At 47.9% G+C, this 24388-nt stretch overlaps 1 protein-coding gene across 9 annotated transcripts; it reads right to left on the bottom strand.

Annotated features, from left to right (window-relative positions):
• Positions 1 to 1840: 1840 nt before the first annotated feature.
• On the bottom strand, positions 1841 to 24339 carry BRD8 (bromodomain containing 8). Of its 9 annotated transcripts, XM_084535294.1 has the most exons (25): positions 24246 to 24339; positions 23880 to 23976; positions 23248 to 23317; positions 22156 to 22205; positions 21352 to 21474; positions 21115 to 21195; positions 20585 to 20649; positions 19953 to 20089; positions 19315 to 19530; positions 17927 to 18071; positions 16524 to 16733; positions 15829 to 16109; positions 14882 to 15337; positions 14436 to 14529; positions 14174 to 14220; positions 13594 to 13808; positions 13196 to 13288; positions 12912 to 12980; positions 12022 to 12199; positions 11269 to 11373; positions 10364 to 10408; positions 4576 to 4860; positions 3972 to 4175; positions 2515 to 2657; positions 1841 to 1943 (listed from the first exon to the last, which is right to left on the bottom strand). In XM_084535294.1, the coding sequence occupies exons 1-25, from the start codon at positions 24262 to 24264 to the stop codon at positions 1856 to 1858; spliced, it is 3516 nt and encodes a 1171-aa protein (XP_084391420.1). In that variant the 5' UTR covers positions 24265 to 24339; the 3' UTR covers positions 1841 to 1855. The 9 variants fall into 9 exon arrangements, 7 of the variants coding, with proteins under 7 accessions (XP_084391420.1, XP_084391421.1, XP_084391423.1 ...); XR_014697796.1 differs by lacking the exons at positions 1841 to 1943; positions 2515 to 2657; positions 3972 to 4175; positions 4576 to 4860 and adding exons at positions 8794 to 9210; positions 9597 to 9773; XR_014697795.1 differs by lacking the exons at positions 1841 to 1943; positions 2515 to 2657; positions 3972 to 4175; positions 4576 to 4860; positions 10364 to 10408 and adding exons at positions 8794 to 9210; positions 9597 to 9773.
• Between the last annotated feature and the right edge of the window lie 49 nt (positions 24340 to 24388).

A 24388-nucleotide genomic window follows, 5' to 3' on the forward strand; every position in this document is an offset into this window, starting at 1 on the left:
AGCTGCAGCCTGTCCTCCGAGCACAGGAGGGCTTCACCCAGCATCTGCATCTGCTCCAGCACCTCCCGCTGCATCTCCAGGGCCATGCGGTGCACGTGGTGGTTGCAGCTGTTGTACATCACCGCGTTCTGGAACATGAGCATCAGGCTGCACTGGAACTGGGCCATGGACTGGATGTGCCCCTTGGACAGGTTTCGCTTTATGCTGGTTAAATCCATGGGCCTGTAGAGGACACACAGCAGGGAAATTAAACGGAAGCCAGAGCCAGGCTCTGCACGAACGTGCTTGTCCTCATTTCGGCGTGGCCCTGAAAGCACGGCTATTTTCAATCAATATTATTGCTCGGGACAAAGAGGGGGAGCGAGAAATGTTCTTCTAAGGCAGACAAAAGTAAGTTCAGCCAATCTGACGCTTGCCACCCAACCAACTTGGCAGGCCATTAGCAGTCGCTTCTAAAAAAATATGAAGTTGAGCTCCAGAGAAGGCAAGCAGAGCGGTTCTAGTAATTAGTCTTGGTGGAGTCAGCCCAGGTCTGAGCGGAGAAAGAAAAGTTACTAAAATAGGTATCTATTAAAGCCCCTTAAAATCAAATGGTGCCACTAGCAAAAACAGCAGTGCTGATAAGGGGAACATGAAGGAGAATAAATATTACTTCCCTTATTTTGACAGAATGAGAAAATGAATGGCTGCAGAGAGGACAACTGTGACCAGAATAGAATATGGTTCAGCTCTGAAAAATGCCCTTAATCTATCCGGGAAATATTCTTATGACCCACTTCTCCACTGAGAGTAAAACATCTGGGGAATGAGCACTGGAAGAAGGGAGAACATTGACAGAGGCACACGTCTCCAGCATGGGGATAACAGACTGCTGGGCTGCAGAGGCTGAATCCCCCAAGCTCAGGCAGGGGTTACAGCTGCAGACTGTCTGTGCAAGGCCAGCAAAGGGCAGGCACAACGCGTGTCAGCCCCACGGGCGCTGCCACCTCCAGGTCCTGATCACCCGGAGGGAGTTTTAATAAAATAAGTCAGTGGGAGAAGGCGATGACAGCTGAACTCTGTGGAACAGGAGGAAGGAGACGGTCCCAGTGGTGCTTTGGAAACCAGAGGCTGACCTTAACCTGTCTTTCCTGTTCCGAGTGCTGGGTGCCAGAGAAGACAGAAACAGAGAGAAATGAAGCAGTGAATGGCTCTTCCGCAAACTCACCTCTTCACCACATCCCTGTATCCCGGGGCTTGTTTCTCTGACACTGCCTTCAGGAATGGGCCGCTGTACCTACAAGGACAAACACAAAGATCTCTGTCTGCTTCTGAGCAGAGGGCCAAAGACAACACTGCAGCACGGGCTAGTGCTGGCCTCTCCCTGCTTGCCACAAGGGGCACAGCCTGTTGGCAACTCCCCGTGCCGGGTGGCTGGCACAGCCAGGCAGGGGAGGAGGCTGAGCCCTTGCTGAAGCTGGCCCTGCCAGCTGTGTAGGAAGCACCATTTGGGCTTTGGCACGTTCTGCAGAGGAAATAAATATGCAGTGTTCTCTCTGATTTTACAGCACCCAGCTGTTCCTCCTGAGAGGACAGCCAGAAGCAAAGCCACGGAGAGCCATGCCTGCCTGGGGTGGGCGTCGTGGAGGGAAGCACAAGGCCTGGTGACACGGGAGGTGGCACTCAGGACAATGCTAATCCAACCCCATGCCCCATGTACCTGTGACTGGCTATCATCTTCCAGATGGACAGGACGGTCCTTTTGAAGTGTGAATGCTGCACGGGGTTATCCCAGCTCAGCTGCATCCTGCAGAAGGAATGTAGTGCCACATCGTCATGCTCGAGCCAAACGAGGAGGGAGCACTTCTGTAGGCACCTACCACATCCAGGTGGGTACAGCCCTGAGATCCTTTTCGGGAGCTGCACAAAGCCTCTCAGGGGGACATGGCAGAAGTGTTCTGCATCTGAACGCACAGCCAAACATCAACCATGCAGGAAGATGCAGTGTGACAGGCAGCTGACAAGGGCCGAGCTGAGCTGACCAGCATGATCAAGTTGGACAGAAAAGCTCATGCTATTCTGACATTTAGAACTTTACTAAGGTGGTTTTTATTCAGATTCCTATCCCATTAAGCTACGGTATCCCTTCGAAAGGCAGCCCAGATAGTCGCATACGAGGCAGAGCCTACCCGTGACTGACATGCCTGCCCTTGCCTCAAGGTGGGTGGCACTGACTCTCTTAGGAGATGGACTAGACACTGCCTGATAGTGTGATGCCCAGCTCATGGCAGACCTAGCTGCCTTGTAGAAACATGAATTTTCTATTTAACCTCTTATTAATTGCTACTCTTCTTACTTATGTACAGGATCAATGCCCCAAAATGCTGGCAGACCCACAGAGATAGCACAAGTTACCTCCCTCCCTCCTGTTCTCTTTGGACATACCACCTTCCTGGAGCTGACCTGTGCTATAAACTTGTGAGACACGGAAAACAACAGTTCTGCACTTGACAGAGAGCAGAGTGAACCACTTACAGCTGCATGTTGGCAGGACTTGTGGTGCCCAGCACAGGGTCTGCAGAGGTGCCATCGCTATCATCTGGGTCCTGGGCCTGATGACCCTCCTGTGCACGTGGCTCACCTAAAGCTGGATCTCCAGGTGCTTCTTGAGTCTTGGCCTGAAAAGCAGAGAGGAAAATGGAGATATGGCTAAAATGGCAGCCTGTCACCTCAATCCTACACACAGAAACCAGCCTGCTGCACGTCCCCTGACTGCATCCAGTCCCAAATGGGAGCTAGTTCTCTCTATTACTCTGGAGGATGATGCTTGACCTTATTCAGATCTTCCTTGTGCTGGCCAGGGCTCCATTAGCAGCTGGGTTTGATCTCTTGGCTCACAACCACCTCTGGCAAACACAAACATTGCGGAGCTGACTGGTGCCCAGAGGTGTGTCTGGTTTCTTTTCTGGGAAGAGTCATGGATGTACAGAGGGCAATCAGGATCTGAGGTAAGACTGCCTCAGGCTTGTTAAACCTCAAGACACAGAAAACAGGATCCCCAAGAGTACAACAGGACTGTTTCCTCAAAAACTCCCACATGAATATGACAGAGAATAGACTCAACCAGGAAGGAGAGTGGTGCTGTTGGTGCAGTGATTTACTAACAAAACGGAGGGGGAGGTGCAGGGAGAGAAGCATTCTGGAGGTCAGAAGTGGGATTATGTACAGGGACATCTGAGAATTCCTCAGCAGATCTGAAGCACGGAGCAGACTCTCCAGCAGGATCACAGACACTGCGCTGGGTATGGCTTTGACCACTTGGCAGACCATGAAGGAACTGCTGGGAATAACCCTGCTGCGAGAACCCTGAAAGTCATTTCTGTCTCCAGTGTCTAAGTTTGCAAAGCAACAAATGTGAGTGCAGGACTGAAAAACTGGGCGCTGTCCTTCCACTGCTGTGGTGTTACAGCCCCTCCCAGCACCACCTCGCAGGCTGGTGGGAGCCCAGCACCCCCCAGACACAGGACTAGCACAAACCCAGGCTGAACAGCGCCTGCTTCCAAGACATGACGGTCTCCAGGGGCAGATGGTTACTGCTATTGCATCCACGTGGGCCTGAAACCAGCCAAGCTGCGTGCTGCATAACACAGCAATTAGAACAAACCAAGTATTCCAGTCTTGCCTTAAACCTGAGAGCAGGCTGCCAGCTCTCATGAGTCACCTTTGTGCTGCCAAGGAGCAATGCCTCCAACTCACATCTGAGGGTTTGATCTGTAACGAGCTTCCTGTTCATAAAGATTCATATCCATACATAACAAACATCCATCCTTCCCCTCATGTACTTCTTTTGCATTCCCCTCCCTGATGTCTCCTCCCCTGTGTCCCCATCTCCCCAGCTGCAACGTGGGACTTCCCCATCTCGTCTAGAGCTGATTTCCTTTACTGCCTCTCATCTCTCACCGGAGGCTCTCCTAGGACCACCTCTCCCCTACCTCTCTTCCCAGGAGGCGTTTTTCCTTGTCTTCTGCCAGGCCATGCAGATTACTTTCCTCTGCTCTTGAGACTACTGCCCCTGCGGTCTTTTCCTGGCATCTTACATCTTCCCCATCACCCTGCTTTCCAGAGCCAGAATAATCCCATGGAGTCTGAGCTGAATCTGTGCAGCTAATGCGGAGAGGTTCCATCAACTGGGTTACCTGCGACACAGAGATACACTGCTTCAAATTGTGAAGGCAAAAGAAAGAATAAATAAGCAGCACAAGTGCTATTTTTGCTTTCACTCACGAACGCCTTTCCATTTTTAGGAATCCTTGCAAAATCTTCCGATGAAGCCCTGTGTTGTTATTACAAGTGTCAGTTCGCTGACATCTCTGTGCTTTAGGGTGAGCCGTGTTTTGGCAAAGCAGCTGCCTGGCTGCAGTGCCAGCTTTAAATGGGAGCAAGGGCTAGGCTTGGAACAGAGAGCAAGTTAACTCAGGGCATCTACACCTCCCCCAGAATATTTCTGTGTGTCAGGATGGTGGAGGCACTGAAAACTAGTATTTCAGGAAGGCCTAAGCTATGCAGCCCACTTTCCTGTCATCCACGCAGCCCTACCTCTGAGAAGAACTGGAGAAGACTTTCATCTTCGCATTGCCTCTCTCCTTTTGGGTAGTCTTCGCTATCATCCTCCCAGAGAGGATCACTGAACTTCAGCCTGTAGTCTGCCTCTTGGCTGCTCTCCTCCAGCTTCCCCAGGGCGGCCTCTTCGGTGTTCCTCCAGCTCCCCAGTTCCAGATCCAAGCTGGAATCCCAGCTGAGAACTGACTGGAAGTCGCTGTTCTTCTCTGAGTCACTGGGAGACTCCGTCTCAGACCCGCACCACAGCCAGGAATGGCCCATCTGCAAACAAACACAGAGACACAGCAATTTCTTCGTACTCTGCTCCAGAACTGCAAAGCCCAGTTCATCTCCTGACCTGCTCAGAGAGCCAAAACATGGCAAGAGCTCTGCGAGGCGAGCAGCCTGCTCCTGAGCCCAAAATTCACGGCACAGGGCAGAGCTGTAGCTGTGCAGCCACACCAACTCCCATTTCAGAGCAACCAAATTTCCATTTTCCAGTGCTTTCCCCGTGCTCGCCCCTTGCCTGGCAGCACAGTGGGTTCCCTGCTCAGGGGATACTGTGCTGGTTTGGAGCCTGTGTCTGTGTCTGATGGCACCGTTAGGTGCTGAAGGCAGCGAGCAGCAAGCTCGAAACCACATCATGCTGGGGCCAGGAGCTGCTGACAGCTGTGGATAACCTGTGACACCACGGGCAGCTCACTGAGATTCCCTTTGCTGCCCCTATTGCTGGTACATTGGAAACAACTTCTTACAGACACTACAGAAACCTGGTTTGGAGGCGACAGAGGTAATTTAACTGGGTGGTGGTGCCTTGTGTGCCTGAGCCAGGAGCACTGCAGTGATGCCCAGACACAGGCTCACAGGGGACAGCTTTGCACACACCTCAGAAAATAAGAGCTGGCGTTCTCTTAAGATGGAAGAAGCCACTCCTTTCACCTCTGCTTGTCAGCCTAAGTCTCTTCGGCTGCACGAGTCCCCTACAATTCCTCTAAAGTCTGGGGAATTGCTTGCAGGATCACCATAACAACAGCAAAAGGCTGTTAGAAAAATCTGCATCTTGCTACTGAGCTGCCTGCTGCACCTACAGAGAGTTCTGTGCATTCATTAAAAATGACTTTCGAGTTTTCAGTTAATTACGTACAACCTCATTTTTCCAGGGCTTTGAACAAACGCATTTCTCACTGACTTCCCTTTGCCTTCTCAGGACTGCCACCACGGCAGCAACCACAGCCTGCGGTGCCTACCTGGGAGTAATAAAGAATCGGCCGGCGTTGGGATGGGAAAACTCGTTTGCTTCTTTTATAAACATCCAAGGAGAGCCAGGACCTCGCAGGCCTCCCTTCTACAGCCTCTTCCAAAGTTAACTTTAGCGGAAGCGAGTGAAATTTGATGAGGCAGGAGATAAAGCTGCCTGCTCTGGGCTTCCAGCTAAAGGAGTCGGGCAGACTGATCCCATCGGAGGAGTAACCGTGCCTAGAGCACTCGCTGCACAATCAGCAGAGCTGGTTGCACACGCACAACCGGTCACCGCAGCTCAGCGGAGGAGCAAAAGCCTTAGGCTAGGGTAATCCCATCGCCTGTGATCATCTTTCTGTACTCCAGCGCAGAGGGATCAGCATTTTCAAGTCAGGAGGCCTACTAACGCGGGCATAAGCACCGATTAGAAGGGGCTTTGACCTCACGTTCGGTTTTACTAAGTCCTGGAAGGCTCGAGATGTCAGAGAGCAGAGCAGCAGAAATACTGTAAGACAAGTGGGCTGGGTGAAGTAATTACAGCCTGCTTCGTTCCACATTGATTCTGTACGAAAAATAAGGGATGAGAAGGGACTCAATTTAACTTTTAATTAAGATCTTCCTTGCAGACTTTACGTAAGTTGCCAACAGGGAATCATTATCAAATGGGAAAGTTTTAGTTCACTTTGCAGAGATCAGATACCGCACCACTCCTGCTGATACAAGAAAAAGCTGTTAGAAATAAAGGCAACAGCCTTTAAAAGGAATTTACATGTCAAAACAAGGAAAATGATAAAAGCCCGAACTTCGGCAAATGAAATGTAGAATCACAATGAAGTAGGCAAAAAAAAAGAAAGAAAAAAAAAAGATCAATTTGCTAAAGACATAAAAGCAAATAACAACAACAAACCTCGTCAAAAACATCAGAAGCAGCGAGCTGCCAGCTGATCAGTGGGGATGACGCACCACCGGTGCCAAACATCTCAGGGGAAAACAGGGCCAGCTGGAAAAACCAAATTAATCATCATTACCAGCAGCTGCCACAGAGGAGGACAGCAAAGTCGGAGAGACTTTCTCTTGGGATGGGTCCGAGGGACTGTCTGCAATTAAAGTGTCAACAGGGGAGGTTTTAGAGCAGTTTAAGGGAGGCAGTAAGCCTTGGAACTACTTGGCATTCACTCATGAGTCCCTAAGAGGCTTAAACATAACATGACCAAACCTCTGCTGTGTAACCTGTCATTTACATCAGCCACAGCACAAGAAGCACAGAGGGGCAATTGTTATTTCTGTCTGTGAAAAGGTGTACGGTGGGAGATGCAGCACAGTAAGCCCGAGCTCTGAACTAGACAGATTAGTACAAAATATCACAAAGAATGGAATTAGGAGCTGGAGAAGTGAGATGGTGAATTTGGGAAGAGGCAACAGGGCTCTGAAGAGGAAAGCAGTACCTTATATTTTTGAAGATCTTAAATAACATTATTACAGGCTAGTGACATGTCATGGGGCAAGAGAAAAGGCTCTTTGAGGGAAAAAATACCTTGTTCAGAGAAGAAACCAAGGGCAGGAACGAACAGCAATACTTTCCATAAAAAAACAATCTACTAGTGGGGCATGATAGAAGTCCTCCCACATGATGCAACTTCAATTGTTCAACACAAACACACAGAGGTGTTACACCGAGGCTCTTAGTGGCCAGCAGTGAAAGGAGGTGGTGGTGACAAGTTGCACCGAAGGAAATTCAGACTGGCTATAACGTAAATGTTTACTCTGTGAGGGTGGTAAGCTCTGAAAGAAGTTGTCCAGAAAGGTTATGAAATCTCCATCCCTGCAGATTTTCAAAACTTGACTAGACAAGACCCTAAGCAAGCTGATCTGCCTTCCAAGCTGGCCATGCGTAGGGCAGCAGGTTGGACGAGCTGATTCTCAGAGATCCTTTCCAACTTAAACGAGTCCACAAAATACCAGAAAGCAAAGAACCCTGGAACTTTTTGTGCCACGAGCTTAACAACCTGGAATTTCTGTAAACCTAGGCCCATAAAAATTCAAATCAGAAATTTGTTTCCAAGTTCAGCAGCGAAAGACATTTGAGCAGTAAGCAAACCTAAGGACTCCACATTTCTAGCATCAAATACAAAGCAATTCTTGGTGGAAATACACCTTACCTTTACCAAACATGGAATGCAACGCAGTGGGCACCACAACCTTCAACATTAAACTTATGAAAACCAACAGCTCTTACTAGATAAGGTAACAATCCCTCTGTAGTAATTGCAATGACTGTTTCTTGCAACTGGTGTGACAGAACACTGAGCCCTGTGCATGCTGCACAAGAAAAGGTGTAGACAACTCCCAGCTGCTTCAGGTATCATGAAAGATTGTGCTTTTTTGTTCTTTTCTCATGGAAGGGTACACAGGCAGAAAATGCACAAGTTCATAGGTCATATTAGCAGGAAAAAAAATAGGTAACTTGGAAGTTTTCAGAGGAATTTAGTCATCCAGGTTGCTGAGGAAACGAACTGTTAACATCCATCCAAGAGAGCCGGTTCAAAACTTCTGCTGTAAAACCAGATATGATCATTCCTACAGCAGCTGGAATCAGATTTTCACCCTAACTCACTTACCCCTTTCAAATCTCTGGGGAATGTGGTACATTCAGTACAATGGTCTCTTAAGGAAAGCTCCAGCGAGACTGTAGGACTTTCCATGGTTAGGATGTCCTGTTTCATAACAACACTGCTGTATCCTTACACACACACTCAGAGAGGGAGCCTTCCCCTCCATCCAAGCACTGTGCAGCACCCTAATGATTCATGCACTGTCTCTGATGTCAAAGACCTGCAGTGCTTGTGTGCTCCAGCGGGTAACTGGAAGCGAGTTGAATTTGCGGGTGTTCAAGGCGTGTATGCACACTTGTACACGAGCAGGGTTCCTCCCTGCAGAGAGCTGTGGTGCTCAGTACACTGCACACCGTACACCGGGTTCGTTTTTCCCCAGACTTTAATATACATACACATTTACACATCACTAGTAAAAATCTGTACACTTCACATTACAGTACATACGAGCCACCAGTTGCTAGCTAACACCAGAACACTGATGAAGCCCAAGACGACTGCCCTAGAACAGGCAGGGGGGCTAGTCTTCCCCTCCGAGGAAGTTTCTTTGGGTTACACATTCTGATGAGAAATTGCTTCCCAGAGTGTCAAGCCAAGAAGGTGGAACAGGTCCCAGAAATAGACCTGCAGCTTTTCTTCCTCCTCCAACAGCTTTAACAGCATCTTGCTTGCACTCCAGCTCCGGATGCCAGGTGCTGGGTTTTCTTATCTGTCTGCAGCGTCATTTCTTCATCTTCATGTCTGCCTCGATGGCACAGCGACGCCCTCTGGTGCCTCCATCCTAGTCACAAGGCAAACAAAAGGACTGGCATTAACAGAAATGAGTTATGCAACCCTAAACACAAAACACTTCCTCCAGCACACAGTGGTAAGGAATTGTGCATCTAATGATAATACTTTTCATGCCTTCTGAACAGAAGAAAGGGAAGCTCTGACAGGAAGGCCTGGGGAGGCCTGTCTGCAGACCTACCTAAAGTTCACTCTGGACACAGCACAGGTGCTGGGATTTGCAGCATCTCTGTGCATTGCTGGCAGTCAGGAGAGACAGGCAACAAGGCTCTCACCCAGACAGGTGCTTTTGGAGCCTGCACACGGCAGGCTTTCTCCTAAGTGACAATTTCTAGCTTGGCTCTTAAGATGGAAAGAGGAAACTGCTGACTAACCTACCTTATTAGCTGCTGATCCCTACGGGAAGTGCTCCTCCAGTTGAGTGACCCTGGCACTAGCTCCCTAGCTTCTCCGCACAGCTCCTTTCCATGAGTAGAAGGCGAGCTGAGAGCTTCCTTTGATCCGCTGCCCTCTCCCTCTGGCTGACATGCTGACTCTCCCGGAGTACTCCTCTGTCTTTAGATATATGCGAGAGAAAAAAAAAAACTCTCCATCTTCCTCCCTTCTCTCCTCCCCGCAACTCAAAGACTTGGGGTTTCCCAGAGGGAATACTTTCCAAACACTTCCAGATTACCAGAGGCACAGAGCAAGGTATTTCTGCGGAGTATCTTATTTGCTTTCTGGACCATGAATGATAAAGGAGTACACAGCTGATTCCTCACTTTCCCCAGACCCTTTGCACTGTCTTGAATGTGAAGAAGGGGCAGCTGTGTAAGCATGAGAGATGTCAGAACTACAGCACTGCACCACTCGGCGTGTCTTCCCACTTACATGGAAAGAAAGCAGGAGAGCAGTTGTGGAAAAAAGCACAGGCAGATGACAAAACAAGAACGCTTGGAACCAGAAGAAAGACTGAAGCCCCACCCACTCACCCACGCTGAGAGGAAGGGACTAAGATGTTTCTTCTCTAGTGATCATGGTTGTACAGCCCCTATGTTAAACACACACTGCTGCGACGCTAAGGATGCTGTGACAGTGCAGTGATCACCCAGACAAGGAGCAGAGCACGCTGCCAGCAGTACTTGCTAGCGCCTTTCAATACTTACAAAGAGAGAGAGAAGGAAGGCAGGAGAGCCCATTGGGACACTGTCCTGTTAAAAGGCCAAAACAGAAGCACTCATCAGATAGGGAAATGCACACACCACATAGAAGCAATAAGCCCACACACGAGCATAGCGAAACATCTGCCCCATTCCCCTTCCTGCACGGCTTCAGTCTTATGCAGCAGGAACATATAAATGCACAAAAGAGGGATATGGCGAGAGTAAGAATGCTAGGAAAGGGATATTCCCTCCTCAACCATAGCAATGCCTGGACTACCAAACAATTGCTGCGCTGTGCAATCAGCCATGCTTGCCACTAGAAAGAAGCAGGCAGCCCTTGCTGTTACAATGTTATGTATGCCAGCTGAGAGCATGTGAGGTCATGTAATCATGGATGCATCTTTACAGAAGAAAAAAAAAATCTATACTGCTATGAGTTCAGATCAGTGTGGAAGTCAAAGGTTCCATGGTGTGTTTTAAACAGCAAACCAGACTGGAGTAATTCCCTGGTTCTAGGAACTTGACTTGGAAGTGAAGAACATGGCAGAGGCTGGTCTTCCAGATCTCTGCATTTTCACCTTCCTGCCATATCCCACTTCTTCTGATAGTCTACTCATTTCCCTACAGTTTTGATATACTTGTTTTTAAAATCAGGGAACAAACATAGGGGTTACAGGAGTAACTCATGATTATTAACCTGCCTCTGGGATGACACACAGCTCCAGAGCTGAAATCTAGTCAGTGGACACATTTAAAGAAAAATACTGTTTGTTCACATGAAGATGTTGAAGCTATTTTCATCTCAAAAAAAAACATTCTGCACATCTTTTTTTATGGGAACTTCATGCAGTATCTCAAAACTCTCCAAAAGATACCAACTGCCCTTCTGCAGGGTGCAGCTTTCTCACCTTCTCCGAAGCATCTTGCTTGCGAGTGGAGTCTCGCCCACGCAGGCTCTTTGCACTGATCCCTGACTCTGATGTTTGCATGATCAGTTGCGTGGCCAGAAATTGCTGCAGGAAAACCACACTCTGTTAAGATTCTCAAGCAAAACAAGCTCAGTTAGTGCTTGTCACTTAACTATCAAAAACCACAGGGCTGGGAATGATTGGGTCAGAGGCAGTTTCAGTTCCTTGTTTGCTGCTCAGAGTAAGTTCCCCCATTTACCTCAGAAGCCACAAGTCTGGAGGGACTATAAAAATCCACTGCAAACTGTGTTAGCCCTGGCTGTTGGGACATTCCACTTCGTAAGAAATTTTAAATCATATTCACAGGCTAGTTTCATATACACTTTAAGCCAGCAGAGCCACCAAAAGAAGCAATCGCGTCCCCTGTCATTCACTGATCTTGTTGCTTGTTTCTGTTCCTGAACCACACCCTGCTTCTTGCTGGCCTAAGCATATCTACATCCCCTGAAGGAAATTAGATTTGAAATTGGTCTGGGCTGAACCTAACTGACATTTTACTGTGTAATTTTAACCTATCCACAATCAGCTCACCACAAACACCTAGCACAAGAGAGATGCAGGAAAAATGGGACTACTTCATTCAAAGACCCTGTGAGTGAAAGTGTGGTCTTATATCCAGAAGTGTTTCCTACACCTGCGGACCAAGGCAGATGCTCTGTTCTGTACTGCTCCTGTCTCAGCTCAGTACTTTACCTGGATCTGCTCCAGGACATCTCGCTGCATCTCCACAGCCATGTGGTACACATCATGGTCTGAGCTGTTGTACATAACTGCATTTTGAAACATCAGCATAATATCACGCTGGAACTCAGCTGTGGTTCGTATCAGCCCATTCTCAATGTTCTTTTTGATTGTAGATAAATCCATTGGCCTACGAAAGAAATGCATTCAGCATAGCAACAGACATACCTACCTCTTTCCCCTGTCATTTGCAAGCAGCCTTGGGTCTGTGACATGTCTAATTAGACACTCTATTTAATTGGCAGAATATCTTCTCCCCCACATGGGCTGTGTTCCTGAGTTCCAAGGCCTCATATCAGGAGACACAAGCTGTCCAGCAGTTACCATAAATGGTGACAGTACATAACAGATGCCTTGAGAGACATTTGTCTTCTCCAGGCATCACTGAGGGAGATAACAGAGAACTAGAGCTGCAGCCATTGAATTGTTTACAGAGATTTCTGAGGCTACCAGTGGGTTCTGTTAACTCTCCCAGAAAAGTCCACTGTCTGAGACAGTAAAAGAGCTCATCAAAGTTTTTGGAGTCTCAAAGATTAAACTCTACTCCCAGACAAAAACAGAGAACCTGATGATAGTCACATACTACCTTACTGACAAAAAATGTTGTGTGCAAGTCAGCTTACTTCATTCAAGGACAGGGCTGGGTAAAGACTTGTGTCTATTACTGAAGATCTGAAGATGACTCTTTTCTTAGGGAAATCTGTTTCTGACTGCAAGATGCCAGAAGAAAAGTATTTTCCAAGTCTTGCAGTTTGAATTACAGATGAAGACTGGACCTTCCTGCCAGAAATTCCTACACAAACATACCAGAGATCTAATGACACGAGACTGCTGAGACTCACCTTTGCACAATACTGTGGTAGCCTGGTGCTATATCATCAGTCACAGGCTGGAGGAAGACATTAGCATACCTGCAGAGAGAAAGAATCTACTGAATGCCCTATCCTTGCTGATAAAGGAACAATCCTCAAATATTTGTCTCATGCTGTCATGTTTGTCCGCTATCAGTAACAATTTGATTCGTCATCTCCCCGTAACAAGCCAGGTAAGCCTCAGAGATGGGAGAGTACAGGCTTGTCTGGGATTATTTACTTCCTTCTGCCAATTCTCAAGACATCAAACTCACCTGTGATTAGCTGCTGCTCTCCAAACTAGCATGATAGCTTTCTTCCAGATCTTCTGGGCCTGTATTGCTTCCTGATCCTCACTGCACACTGAGCTGAGAAAAAAGACATCAATCGTAAGTCTCCAAACTTACTGCCTTGAAGCAGAAAAACCTTAGTTTATTTTGCCTTTGCTGTACCTACACTAACCCCTGCCAGAGACAGAAATAAAAAAAGGAATCTTACTCACGAGTGCACTGTCTGCACACTGCACTTGTGAGTAAGGAGAATCTAGTGCCAGACAAATCAAATTCCCTCTGTGGACCCACTCAGTCAGCAAAACAGAAATGAGAATCCTATGTTCCCTCCACAAAGCAGCCTGGGATTTGCATCTGCATGACAGAGTTTCACGGATACTCACAATTGCGAGGAGGCCGGGCTGCTGGGGATGGAGTCTGCTAGCGTGTGCGACTGTAAAGGTGCGTTATGGACACTGAAGCCATCGTCGCTCTCACTCACAGGGGGTTCGTTATCCATCTCTGACAGGTATCCCTCACCCTGATCTTCTTCTTTGGGCTCCTCCAAACTGGCAGCCTCACTGGCACCATCCTCATCATCCTCTTCACCCTGCCCATCCTGAAACAAAGAGTTCATGAGTCTATGCAGCCGACTACAGCAGCAACTCAGAGTGTCCAGAGAAATTAGAGTTCAGAAAGAAAAGTAACTTTTTTACTACAGCTACTGACAACCTCATCTATAGGCACGTGCAGAAAATTCTGGTCACTATCCTGCCCTGCCTCCCACCACCCTAACATAAACACAGAAACACTGACACCCAGCTGAACAGGGCCTGAAGCAATCTCCCCTTTAGCTCCCGACCTCACACTGACGACTTCCCATTGCAGAAAGCTGAAGCAGGCTTTGATTTTCAGTGGATAGGAGCCAGAAAGCAAGAATGAACCCCAAAGTACACAGGATGAGTACAGCCAATTCAGAATTACCTTCATCTGGCTCCTAAACAGGGCTCGGGCTTCCTCCTTCATTGAGTCTGTGGAAGGAAGAAAAGCAAAAAGGTTATGATTCTCCAAAGCAGTCTTTCCTACAAAAGCTCCTGTACCAAAGCCTACTGTCCTGCAGTAATTACCACTATTCCTACACATATCTTGTTTTCTCCCTCCTCCCCAAAACACCTGAACCAGATCACTGACATCTATCCAGCTAATAATGTTGCATGTAAAAGATTTCCTAGCTGAATTAAGTTACCTGACAGCTCAAATTTGTGCTGAACATCAGCCTGTGAGGAGTCTTCACTCACATTTGGGACTTGTGGAGGGGATGAATCATCATCAGGTGGGGTCTGGAGGGAAGAGAAATGCACAAATCTAGATGTTTGTGTCAGCTTACTTCAGTGAAGGTGTGGGCACATCTCACTCACCCTAACCTAACTCAAGGCAATGAAGCTCACTGAGCACCTTCCCAACAGCAATTCTGCACATGGGTGGTGGGAGATACAGAAAGGCACTGCCTGAAGCAGAGAGCTTCCCTGCAGATCGAACAGATCAGCAGCATGACTCCCAAGGAAACAGCCAGCCACATTCATGGAAGGGTCACCTTCAGCCCAGCAGTCACCCTTTCTCTAAACTTTCCTGCCTGCCACAACTGCTCCTTTCCTTCCCCACACCAGTTCCAGGCAGCCTCTGTTCACATACCTCTGTCTTCACCGTGCTGTGCATCGCGTCTTCTCCCTTGGTCGATTCTATCTCAATTTCAGCACTCTCTCCTGCTGCCACAGCTGCTCTTTGATCCTCTTCTATCTCTTGACTCCTAAGCTCTGGTGTTTCTGTCACTCTTGCAGTTGCCGGTATGGTTTCCTCAGCGCCCAGCTGATTCTGCTCCTGCTCTGCAGGTTCTGTCTTTATTTCTGATCCCAGCTCTCCAATGCCCATTAGCTCTCGAATTCCCTTTGCCTCTGGCTCCTCACATTCCAGTCTTTCCTGCTTCACAGTCACAGACACTTGGGGTATCTGGGCCTGTTTCTCGTGCTCCTGACGAATTGGGTGTTCCCATGGGCCAGGCAGGGCCTGGGGGTCATCAGTATCTTCGCAAAAAGAAGACAGAGCAGCTTCAACAACCGCTGCATCCAGGACTTCGGGGTTGTCGTCTACCTTTATTGTCAAAACAAACAAACAGAAGTGCAGGCCAAGGTCAGAAAGAGGGATTAAAAAAGAATCAGTGTTATTTAGTAACAAGTCAATTGTGGAAAACTTGGTGTACTGGCTTTACAAAATCACCTTTAGCAGCCAGACTCCCATCACTCCCTGTGGAGTTTCAGTTTCAGAAACTTGGCACTCATGGAAAGCATGCTGCAAGCAGCGCTCACTTGTCTGCCAGGTCTGTGACCCAAACCCTACCCAACATGAGGCAGGAATTTCTTTCTGTACTGTGAGTGAAGCACCAGGCTAGTCACGGCAGACTACCAGCGGGGGTGTCATATGGTCATTTCCTACTGACCTGGGCAAGGATTGTGAAAATGAGCAATTTGCAATAGTTATTTCTTCCTCGTTTAAACTTATTACACTGGCAAGCAGTAATCACTTGAGAATAATCTAACTTGATGAGGAGCAAAAGCTACTGGCCCTCTATTTTGCCTTTTTACCTTGTCCTCAATGATGGCTATGATATTTCCAACAGTATCAAAGTCCAGCTCTTCCCCTGTATAGGACACTGCAATATCCATCTTCTCAGCCAAATCCAGGTCTTCTTTCCCATCCATGCAGTGATCTTTGGAAGAGCCTGCAGTGCTGCCAGCCGCAGAACCCAGGCACTCTTTCTTGATGGAGTCAATGATCATGGATATTTCGCTGCTGTCCATGGACACCGTCACTGTATGGGAATCAGACACTGCCTCCATGGAAACACAGGCTTCGGGCTGGCTCACTGCGCAAGGATGAGCACGACAATCATAAGCAAATACCACAGTGGTTAAGACCAAGCACCAACTGCAGGCATCCCAGCTCCACCCACAACAGCATGACTTAGAAAAATAAAAGACAACTATGGGTGACATGTTTGCTTTCCCACGGTAGAGACAAAGTGAGACTCCAGGCCTTGAATCAGCCCTTGAATCACAATCCAGCAAACACACCACTAGCACCCCCACCCAGCAAATCCCATTTAAATCCCATCTTCACCATCTGTTTACTCGAGAACTCAGCTGTAAATGTTCTTTCAGAAAGGATGGTGAGTCTGAGGTGATAAAACGCCAGCTTAGAGCTTCCTGGGTGCTGAGCCCAAGGGAAGTTCTGTTTTCCAGCAGTGCATGACCTGTGAGTGCGTAGTTCAGGAACGCACCTGTGGCTACGCTTTCTGGAGCTGCAGCTGGTGGCACAACGGATGGTGCTGACAGCGTGGGCATCATGACAATTGTTGCCTGCGACACAGGCTCTACTGGGGGTGGCAGGAGCTTAGCTGGAGGTTCGCTGGCAACAGCGGAGAAGGAAGCAAGAGGTGAGGTGAACTGCGCAGGACCAGCTTCTAAAAGCCGGGAAAGCGTAGGAGCACCTAACAGAGAGTAGAAGGGAAAAGCACATGAGCAAGAAGCAGCCAACACCGACGTCCACAAAGCCAGCGCTGGGCTCTTCAATGTCTGTTGGCTTCCTCTGGGAAAGGTACCTAGAAACGTTCCCAAAAGCTATACGGAGAACCTGCACCAAAAATGCATGACTCTTTGGGGTGTGCAGTCTCAGACAGGATCATGCAGGCTCTGGGACAGTGCCCAATGTAAGGGCCAGACAGGCTAAGCCACACATGCAGAGAGATACCCTCCCAAAGGCTCATTCCAATGTAATTACAGGAAATCTGGAAACCAGTGCTGAGAGAGCCACACAAAGTAAGCCAAGACAAACAATCATGACAGGGGTGGAAGGGAGCAGAAGGAATCTCTTTGCAGGTCTTTCCTGGAGACTGCCTTTTCTATCAGAGGTTGCCACCCAGCTGTACCTTCCAGTCTGAATTTACTGAACCATCTGGACCAAAATAATGGGTCTTAAAGAACAGAGATGCGTAAGGAAGGTGAGATTATTCATTTAGAGTTATAGATGAATGAATAGTGTAAAACCTCCTTTGGAGACAACATGACTAACCCCTTGTTAGTGTGAGCTGAGGAGAAACTTCATCTTAGGCAGGATGTTCAGAGAAGGTTCAGTGCAGAGACTCCTGCATTGTTCCTCTCACCCCACCTATGGAACTTGCTCCAAAACTCACAACCTACTGCAGACTAATCCTCAACACACCCCTGAGCTAAAGTGGAGGTAAAACAAATGAGGTCTTCAGGTTCACAGGGAACTGAAATTTAGGCAGATTAAGAATTAGACAGTAGACCCAATTTGCTCCAGCTCCCTGTCAACTAGGCACCGAAATGCCTGGTATTAGCCAGTGTCAAACCCAGAAAACTGGACTGGATGGACCAGGGTCAAATCCAATCTGTTTCAGTCATTTTAGATCAAGGCACTTTTCTTTCTCCTGTGAGAATTAGAGTCTTCTTAGGAAAAAGAAAGGGGAAAGGGACAGGGGTACAGAAATAGCAATAGAATTCATAAAGAAGCCCCCAAACCAGCCAGGGTAGATATCCTTCATCTCTCTCCAAAGAGAATTCATACAGCAGTCTGTGAAATTATGGCACATAAGTGTAAAATTGCTAAAGCCTCGAGTACTTCTGAGGGGAGAACTGTACAGGGAGAGTCCTTGGGAGTTACCTGAAGCAGCAGGAGATGCAGGGACAGCACCAGGTGCCGACTGCATTTCCCCACTGTGCAGCACTGGGAGGACGCTTCCTACCTCCAGCAGGACTCCCGAGCTGTTCATGTGACCAGAAGCCACTGCCATTTCGTTTTCACCAACCTGCCAAAGGAAGACACAACTGAAGTTCCTGGAGATACAATCACATCAGTGATTCTCTGCCAGATATGCTCCTTCATGGATTTGTCCATCACTCACTGTCTCAGCATTTCTTCTGTGCTTTTAGTCCCTGCCTGAGGCCCCTTATGCAAGTGGACAACAGTCTGAAACTTCTCAGGCCACAATACAGCTATGGTGCAAACTTCCTTTAAGTTAAGCCCAACGGAAAATTTGTTCTACCTTATTTTCTTTGTTCAAAGACCTTACAACCTGTGACAGATACCAGTAGTGTTAGTGTCTCTACGCCTAAAATAGCAAAGAATTTTCCTTTATTTTTAGCTGAGGGAAACCGAAGCAGCAAGACGGAGAGTAACTCTGTCAAGGTCACAATGTACACCCATGACAGATCCTGAAGCAGATACAAAACAGCCCTGTCGATACAAAGAAAGCCCAAAGTCTTCCACGGCCATTTTCTTGTTATGTCATATCTCACATTGCAGCCTGCAAACACAGAACCCATGGAGCATTTACGCAAACTAACAGAGAAGACCCCAAATATGAGTTATTAAAAGAAGGTCAACAGCAATACACCTATTCCATCAGATGAACACTAACACAGGGAACCAATGTGCACAGGCTGATGGCTGCAGTTTTCAGAACAGGGCTCTGAACAACGTCAGTGATGGTTGCCCTTCTCAGACTTCCACAGTCACTAACACCAGAAGGGCCAAAATGACTCGTCATCACAGCCATTTTGCATAGAGGAGAAGACTGAAGCACTTCAATATTGCTCACAAACTTTATTAAAGGACTCCCTATCCCTATCCTAAGATCCATTACAAATACTGAAACACAACTCCCTGCCAGGATGTAAACAAGAACTGTGAGCCCAAAGGAGAACTCAGCAAGAACACCTCCATAGAGGCCCATTGGGATGATGCCTACTAACATGCACCTGCAGTGAGAGCCATTTCCTCTAGCAAAGCCTGCAATTCCAACTCCTTGTGACTGGAGAGAGCCAGTCCGATGTGCTGACTGACACCTGCAGCCCTGCACCCACACTACTGTCAGGAAAGAGTCCCAACTCTGTGGCTTCACAAGGGTTACTAAATCTCTCATATTTCTCTTCTGTTGAGATTCTCACAGAACTGTGTTTTTAAGAAGCCTTTGCGGCTCCCCCTTTTTAGTGGGAGAGTCTGGAGCAGATTGTTTGTGTGCTTGCATACATGAGCAGAGAGCTCCATACCAGCCTGGGGCTTGTGGGCAGGAGACTGCCCTTCTTCAGCAGCTCTGAGAGCAGAGGGGAAGGAGGCGGAGTTGCTTTTTGTCCTAGCATCTTTTTCTGGGGTGAATCATCAGTGACTGGGGTCATGGGGGCATCCAGGGGAGCAGAGCCTGGAGGGGTGTCAGGGATTCCAATGAAGGAGGCAACTGGGGTGCTGGGCAATGTCCCTGGAGTGACCTGAGAAAGAGAAAAACCACACTGTTCAAAGCCACACTCCAACACACGGACTAGTCCCACTTGCTCCTTCCCCCAAGAGCATTGAGCCAGCACACCACAGCCACCTTCTCCATTCACTCGCTACACCTACTCCAGGCATTTGCTTTTACCCTTTCCCTGCCCTTCAGTGCCACTTCCCGGGCACACACAGACTTCCTGGCCAACCCACTGATGCCCCTACACAGCCTTTGATCCAGGCACCTGATGGTCACAGACAGGGAAGGGGACATGTATCTCGAGCAGCACTGTACATCAGCCACACTACAGCACTGCCACAACAAAAGGTCTGCAAAACAAGGCAGGGGCTTCTCCCCAGGCTGCTGTTCCATGATGAATGCAGAGCTCGTGTTCCCAGCTGCTCTTCCCCTCTTAAGTATTCTTACCCCCGGGCTGGCCTCATCCACAGCAGGCTGAGACAGATCTCCCAGAGCATAGTCTCCCCCTGGAGAGGTTGAACCTGCAGGGGAGCGAACCATCACACCCGTTAATCTTCGTGGCGGATTCTTAATGGCCTGACGAGCTGGAAGAGAACAGAAAAAAAAGTGGGATTCCACGACTCCATCCACCTTGGACAGTCCCTGAGACCTCTGACTTTGTCCTAAAGAACACTAAGAAAACAATTTATATTGTAGGAATTTCCCACATCACACTACACTCAGCTCACAGATAGTACTAGTAAGGTGTAACACACTTTAATTTCACATCTTCCTAGCAGTTGGGTATTCAACACATCCCATCACTGGTAAGTTAGCTCACCAAGTCACTCCAGAAACAATAAATGGATGAAGCATTCAGAACAAATCCTTATTCCTCTTACAGACACCTTTTCTACAGAATTTGTTTCCTTATCAGAAGCCCCTGTATTTTGCTCTAAAGAGAACACGATCCTTCATTCCAGCCCCCAGGGTAAAGGAATTCCTCCTGAACAGGTCTTAACAAGACGCAGTATTTCCCAAGTGATCTTACAAACATATGCACCTCTCTTTGAGGAGGACTAAGCACATTTCCAGCTTACCCTGATAAGCAGCATCTGTAGCCTTCCTCTTGACTTCTGCCTCCTCCTCCTCCATCTTTTTCTTTCTGTAAACAGAACCAACTGTCACACAGTGTCCCACTGCCCCTTAGCTTCTCCCCCACAATCAGCTTACTGGCCCCTACCCCTTAATCTCCAAACAATGAACTGCCTCTGCGGACCCAGGCTCCATTTCTTTGAAGAGGAAAGCAGAGTCAGAGGCCAATCAGGGAATAATGCACTTTGCAGGAAGTTTCAGTTCCAGATGATTATCAAAATGGAGGAGGCAAGCAAGATGTTGCAAGCCATCACCAAGCTCTTTCTGAGAGCTGCAAAAGATGTTCCACATAAGCTGGTGTCCCCCAGTCTAACTAGAACAACCCTCAGAGGCCAAAGCATCTGCCCAGCTGCCCTATCTGTCTCAGCTCAAAATGCATTGAGCAAAAGTAACACAAACACAAAGCCTAACACAAAGCATCAGAGAACTACAATCTCAGAAGAAAACGTAACATGGAAATAAGAAAATAACCCACATCATAATCTCATTGCACAGCTCCTCCAGTCTGTTATCCATGTGTCCAGCCTGGATCAGCTCTGCATCCTTCTTGAGTTGCCTGTAAGCAGAAAATCTTCTTATCTACTTATCACTGAACAGCATGCACTGAGAAGCTCTTGTTCCGTGCATTTTTACCCCAAACATTGCTCCACTTATGCCACTTTTTCAAGACAGGACTCCCAGATACACCACAGCTAATGCCTCTGCCACACACCTGTATTTCTCCTGTGTTTCTTTAATAATTTTCTTCAACTCCTCAACTCGTTCTGCAGTCAGTTTCCGCACAATAACATCTTCCACAGTTTCCACCACCTCTCCTTTCTCACCACGTTTTCTCCTATAGAACACGAGAAAAACAAAACAGTCATTAAACAGAAATCCCAAGTTCTCCTTCCATACCTGGCTGCTGCCTGTCATTCATACCACACACACATACACACAAAACCAACCCCCCTCTTCCAATTTCCCTTAAATGATACTGGAAAGCACAGTGTTCCAACAATCTGATCTGAAAAGTGTATCTAAATGTTAAAGACTTCAGGAATAGATCAAAGATGGAAGCCCACTACAACTCTCAACCTGAAAAACCCATCATTCAGCTTCAGAGCCACAATAAAACCAGTATTTTTCACAGTAACTCTACGATATCCTTTGTCCTGCAACTATACTGTTAAAGATCGTTCAGCACTAACATAAATAACCACTACTTTTAAATACCCTGCCTTTAATTTAATTTGATGTGAAGTTCCAAAACAAAAGAGACAAGATAAAGAAATATGGAAAGTATGTTCTAAGAAATACTTCGAGCTTGCTTGCTAGCTGCTCTTCCCACTGAGCCAGCCTTCCACATCTGCCATACCCCAATCCCATTGTCCACCCAAGCCAGTTATCACAATTAAATTTCATCATTCCTGTTCACTCCTCCTGGGGAAGAGCACTATCAAGTGATTTGCTGTAGGAACTGACAAGTCCACTCAAAACTACTGCAGACTGCACTTGCTTCAGACTTCGTACTTACTTAGGGGTCTCTGTAGTCTCCAACAGCTCTGAATACTGAGATGCACAATGCTAAGAAGAAACAAGAAAAAGTCAGAGGATACCAAAGAATAAGCATCAGCAAATGTCTATCAACAAAACCTACAGGGCACCTCCTCTTTCAAAAGTCTAACGCTGTATGAACATATCTGACAGTCTTCTCCACAGTTTTCCCCAAAGCTATAACTTAGTGTATGTCAAAATGAGGAGACACATTCACTCTTTTACTCTAGCACTGCCCAAGCTGATCTTCAAAACAAAGATAAAGAACAGACATTCGCAAGCAACAATTTAGAAATCAAAGAAAGCAAACGTGATTAGGAAAACTGTAGCTGTCTGCAAACAGGAACCAAAAATATTTCAGTGGAGAGGGTAGCATTATGCCAAGACTAGGTTCATAGCTTAAGAGAACTAAAAAAAAACAGTAAGCAACATTTAAAATAATAATAATAGTTACACATATATATCTACACACACGCACATATAAAGAGATATATAGATTCTGTTTATTTCTTCCTGGTCGCTATGTAACAAAAATCCCAGATGCTCGACCAAACAGCTGGACGCACCAAAATACAAGGGCATCCACAAATCCCCATGGCAAAGAATTCCACAACTTGATTATGTGCCTAGTGCAGAACAGCCTCTTCTGTTTTGCTTTGAACCTGCCTCCTGTTAAGTCTTACTTAATAGCCTCTACATCTTGTATTGGACATGGCACTGAACAATGAAGACTCATTCATCCTTGCCATGCCACTCCTGACTGTACAGACACCTGTTGTTTCTCTTATTAGTCATCTCTTTCTTTTGTTGAAAGGTTCCACCTTACCTACTGCTCCCTTACAAGGAAGCTTTCAAGTCTTTGATCATCCTTGTCTTTTTCTTTAACTTATCCAACCTTACCCACAGCCCACTTAATCTGATTTGAACATTTTCTTTAAAAATTGATTTTGCTATTTCTTCAAACTTTTTTTTTTTTAACACCAACAAAAAACTTCAACATCATCTTATGCAGCTGTCTTACACATCCCATCTACAATTCATTTTCTCCAAGATTCACTTGCCATTATCTTACCTTTTGGGAAAACCAGTCAGGTGGGCGGCCTGGCTCTGCAAAAGGCTTGATGGCTCTGCTGACTGAGACCCTGCAGGAGAGTCACACACGTGATGCAAGAGAGTCATGCATGGCAAGTCATTAACCCAACCAACCTAACCCAACCAACATGCTGTGCAAATACGCTGACCTGCCCTGATGTTCATCACAGAATAATTCCCGTAAACACAGTGGAGTTGCCGCAATGGAGTTTTTTTTTTAAAAGGATTGTTCAAATATAGCCCTTGGGCTCAAAAATATCTGCCTGCTCCTAAACCAACAGCTTCCCTCTATTGCTTTGAAAAGCAACTTTCCAGCTTCTGGTGATGTGGTTACATGTCCACAAACAGAAACTTTTGTTTGGTGAGGCAACAAAACAAAGCTACGAGTGTGGCAGCGATGCAAAGTGATGCTTTGATAAATGGACTTCTGGACCACAACCTTCCCGATTTATGCACACACTCTTTGCTTTAACTAATACAGTTCTGTGCAGCAGTTACAAAAGAAACAAGCAGATTTCCAAGCCACGTGTCTGACTCCTCCACCGTTAACACCTCCGCCTGTGCTGCTAACAAGAACACGGGGAGGCCGAGCTGCCGTGTCTGAACCCTTACCAGTTCTGGTCGCCGCTGCGCATGACGGAGGAGGCCAGGCAGAGCTTCTCGCGGATGGACCAGGGCTCGGTGGGGCCGGCGCCCAGCAGCTTGTGCTCTGCGGGGAGACAGCCCAGCTCCGCACCCCGCCGGCGGGGCGGAGGCCACGCCCACCCCGTAACCACGCCCACCTCTAGCCCCGCCCCTCACTTTAGGCCCCGCCCCTATCCGTTAGCCCCGCCCCCGCCCCTCAGCTCCCCTCAGCTCCCCTCACCGACCCCCGCGCCGCCCTCCCTCGCCCTCCCAGCCCCCTCCCGCCGCCCCCCCGTTCCCTCCGCCGCCGCCGCCCGCTCCCCGCCGCCCCTCTCGCCGCCCCCCCGCACTCACTGCCCGTCCCCGCCGCCATCTTCCCCGCCCGGCCCAACGCGCCGCAGGGCGGAGCCGCGCGCACAGCTCGCCGGGAGGGGCGCGCATGCGCACGGCCTTCCCCGTCCCTCAGCGCGAGGAGCGGCCGCGCGGGCCTAAGCCCC

The sequence above is a fragment of the Aythya ferina genome, assembly GCF_964211825.1.
Source record: "Aythya ferina genome assembly, chromosome: 14".
In the NCBI taxonomy this organism is placed as follows: Eukaryota; Metazoa; Chordata; class Aves; order Anseriformes; family Anatidae; genus Aythya; species Aythya ferina.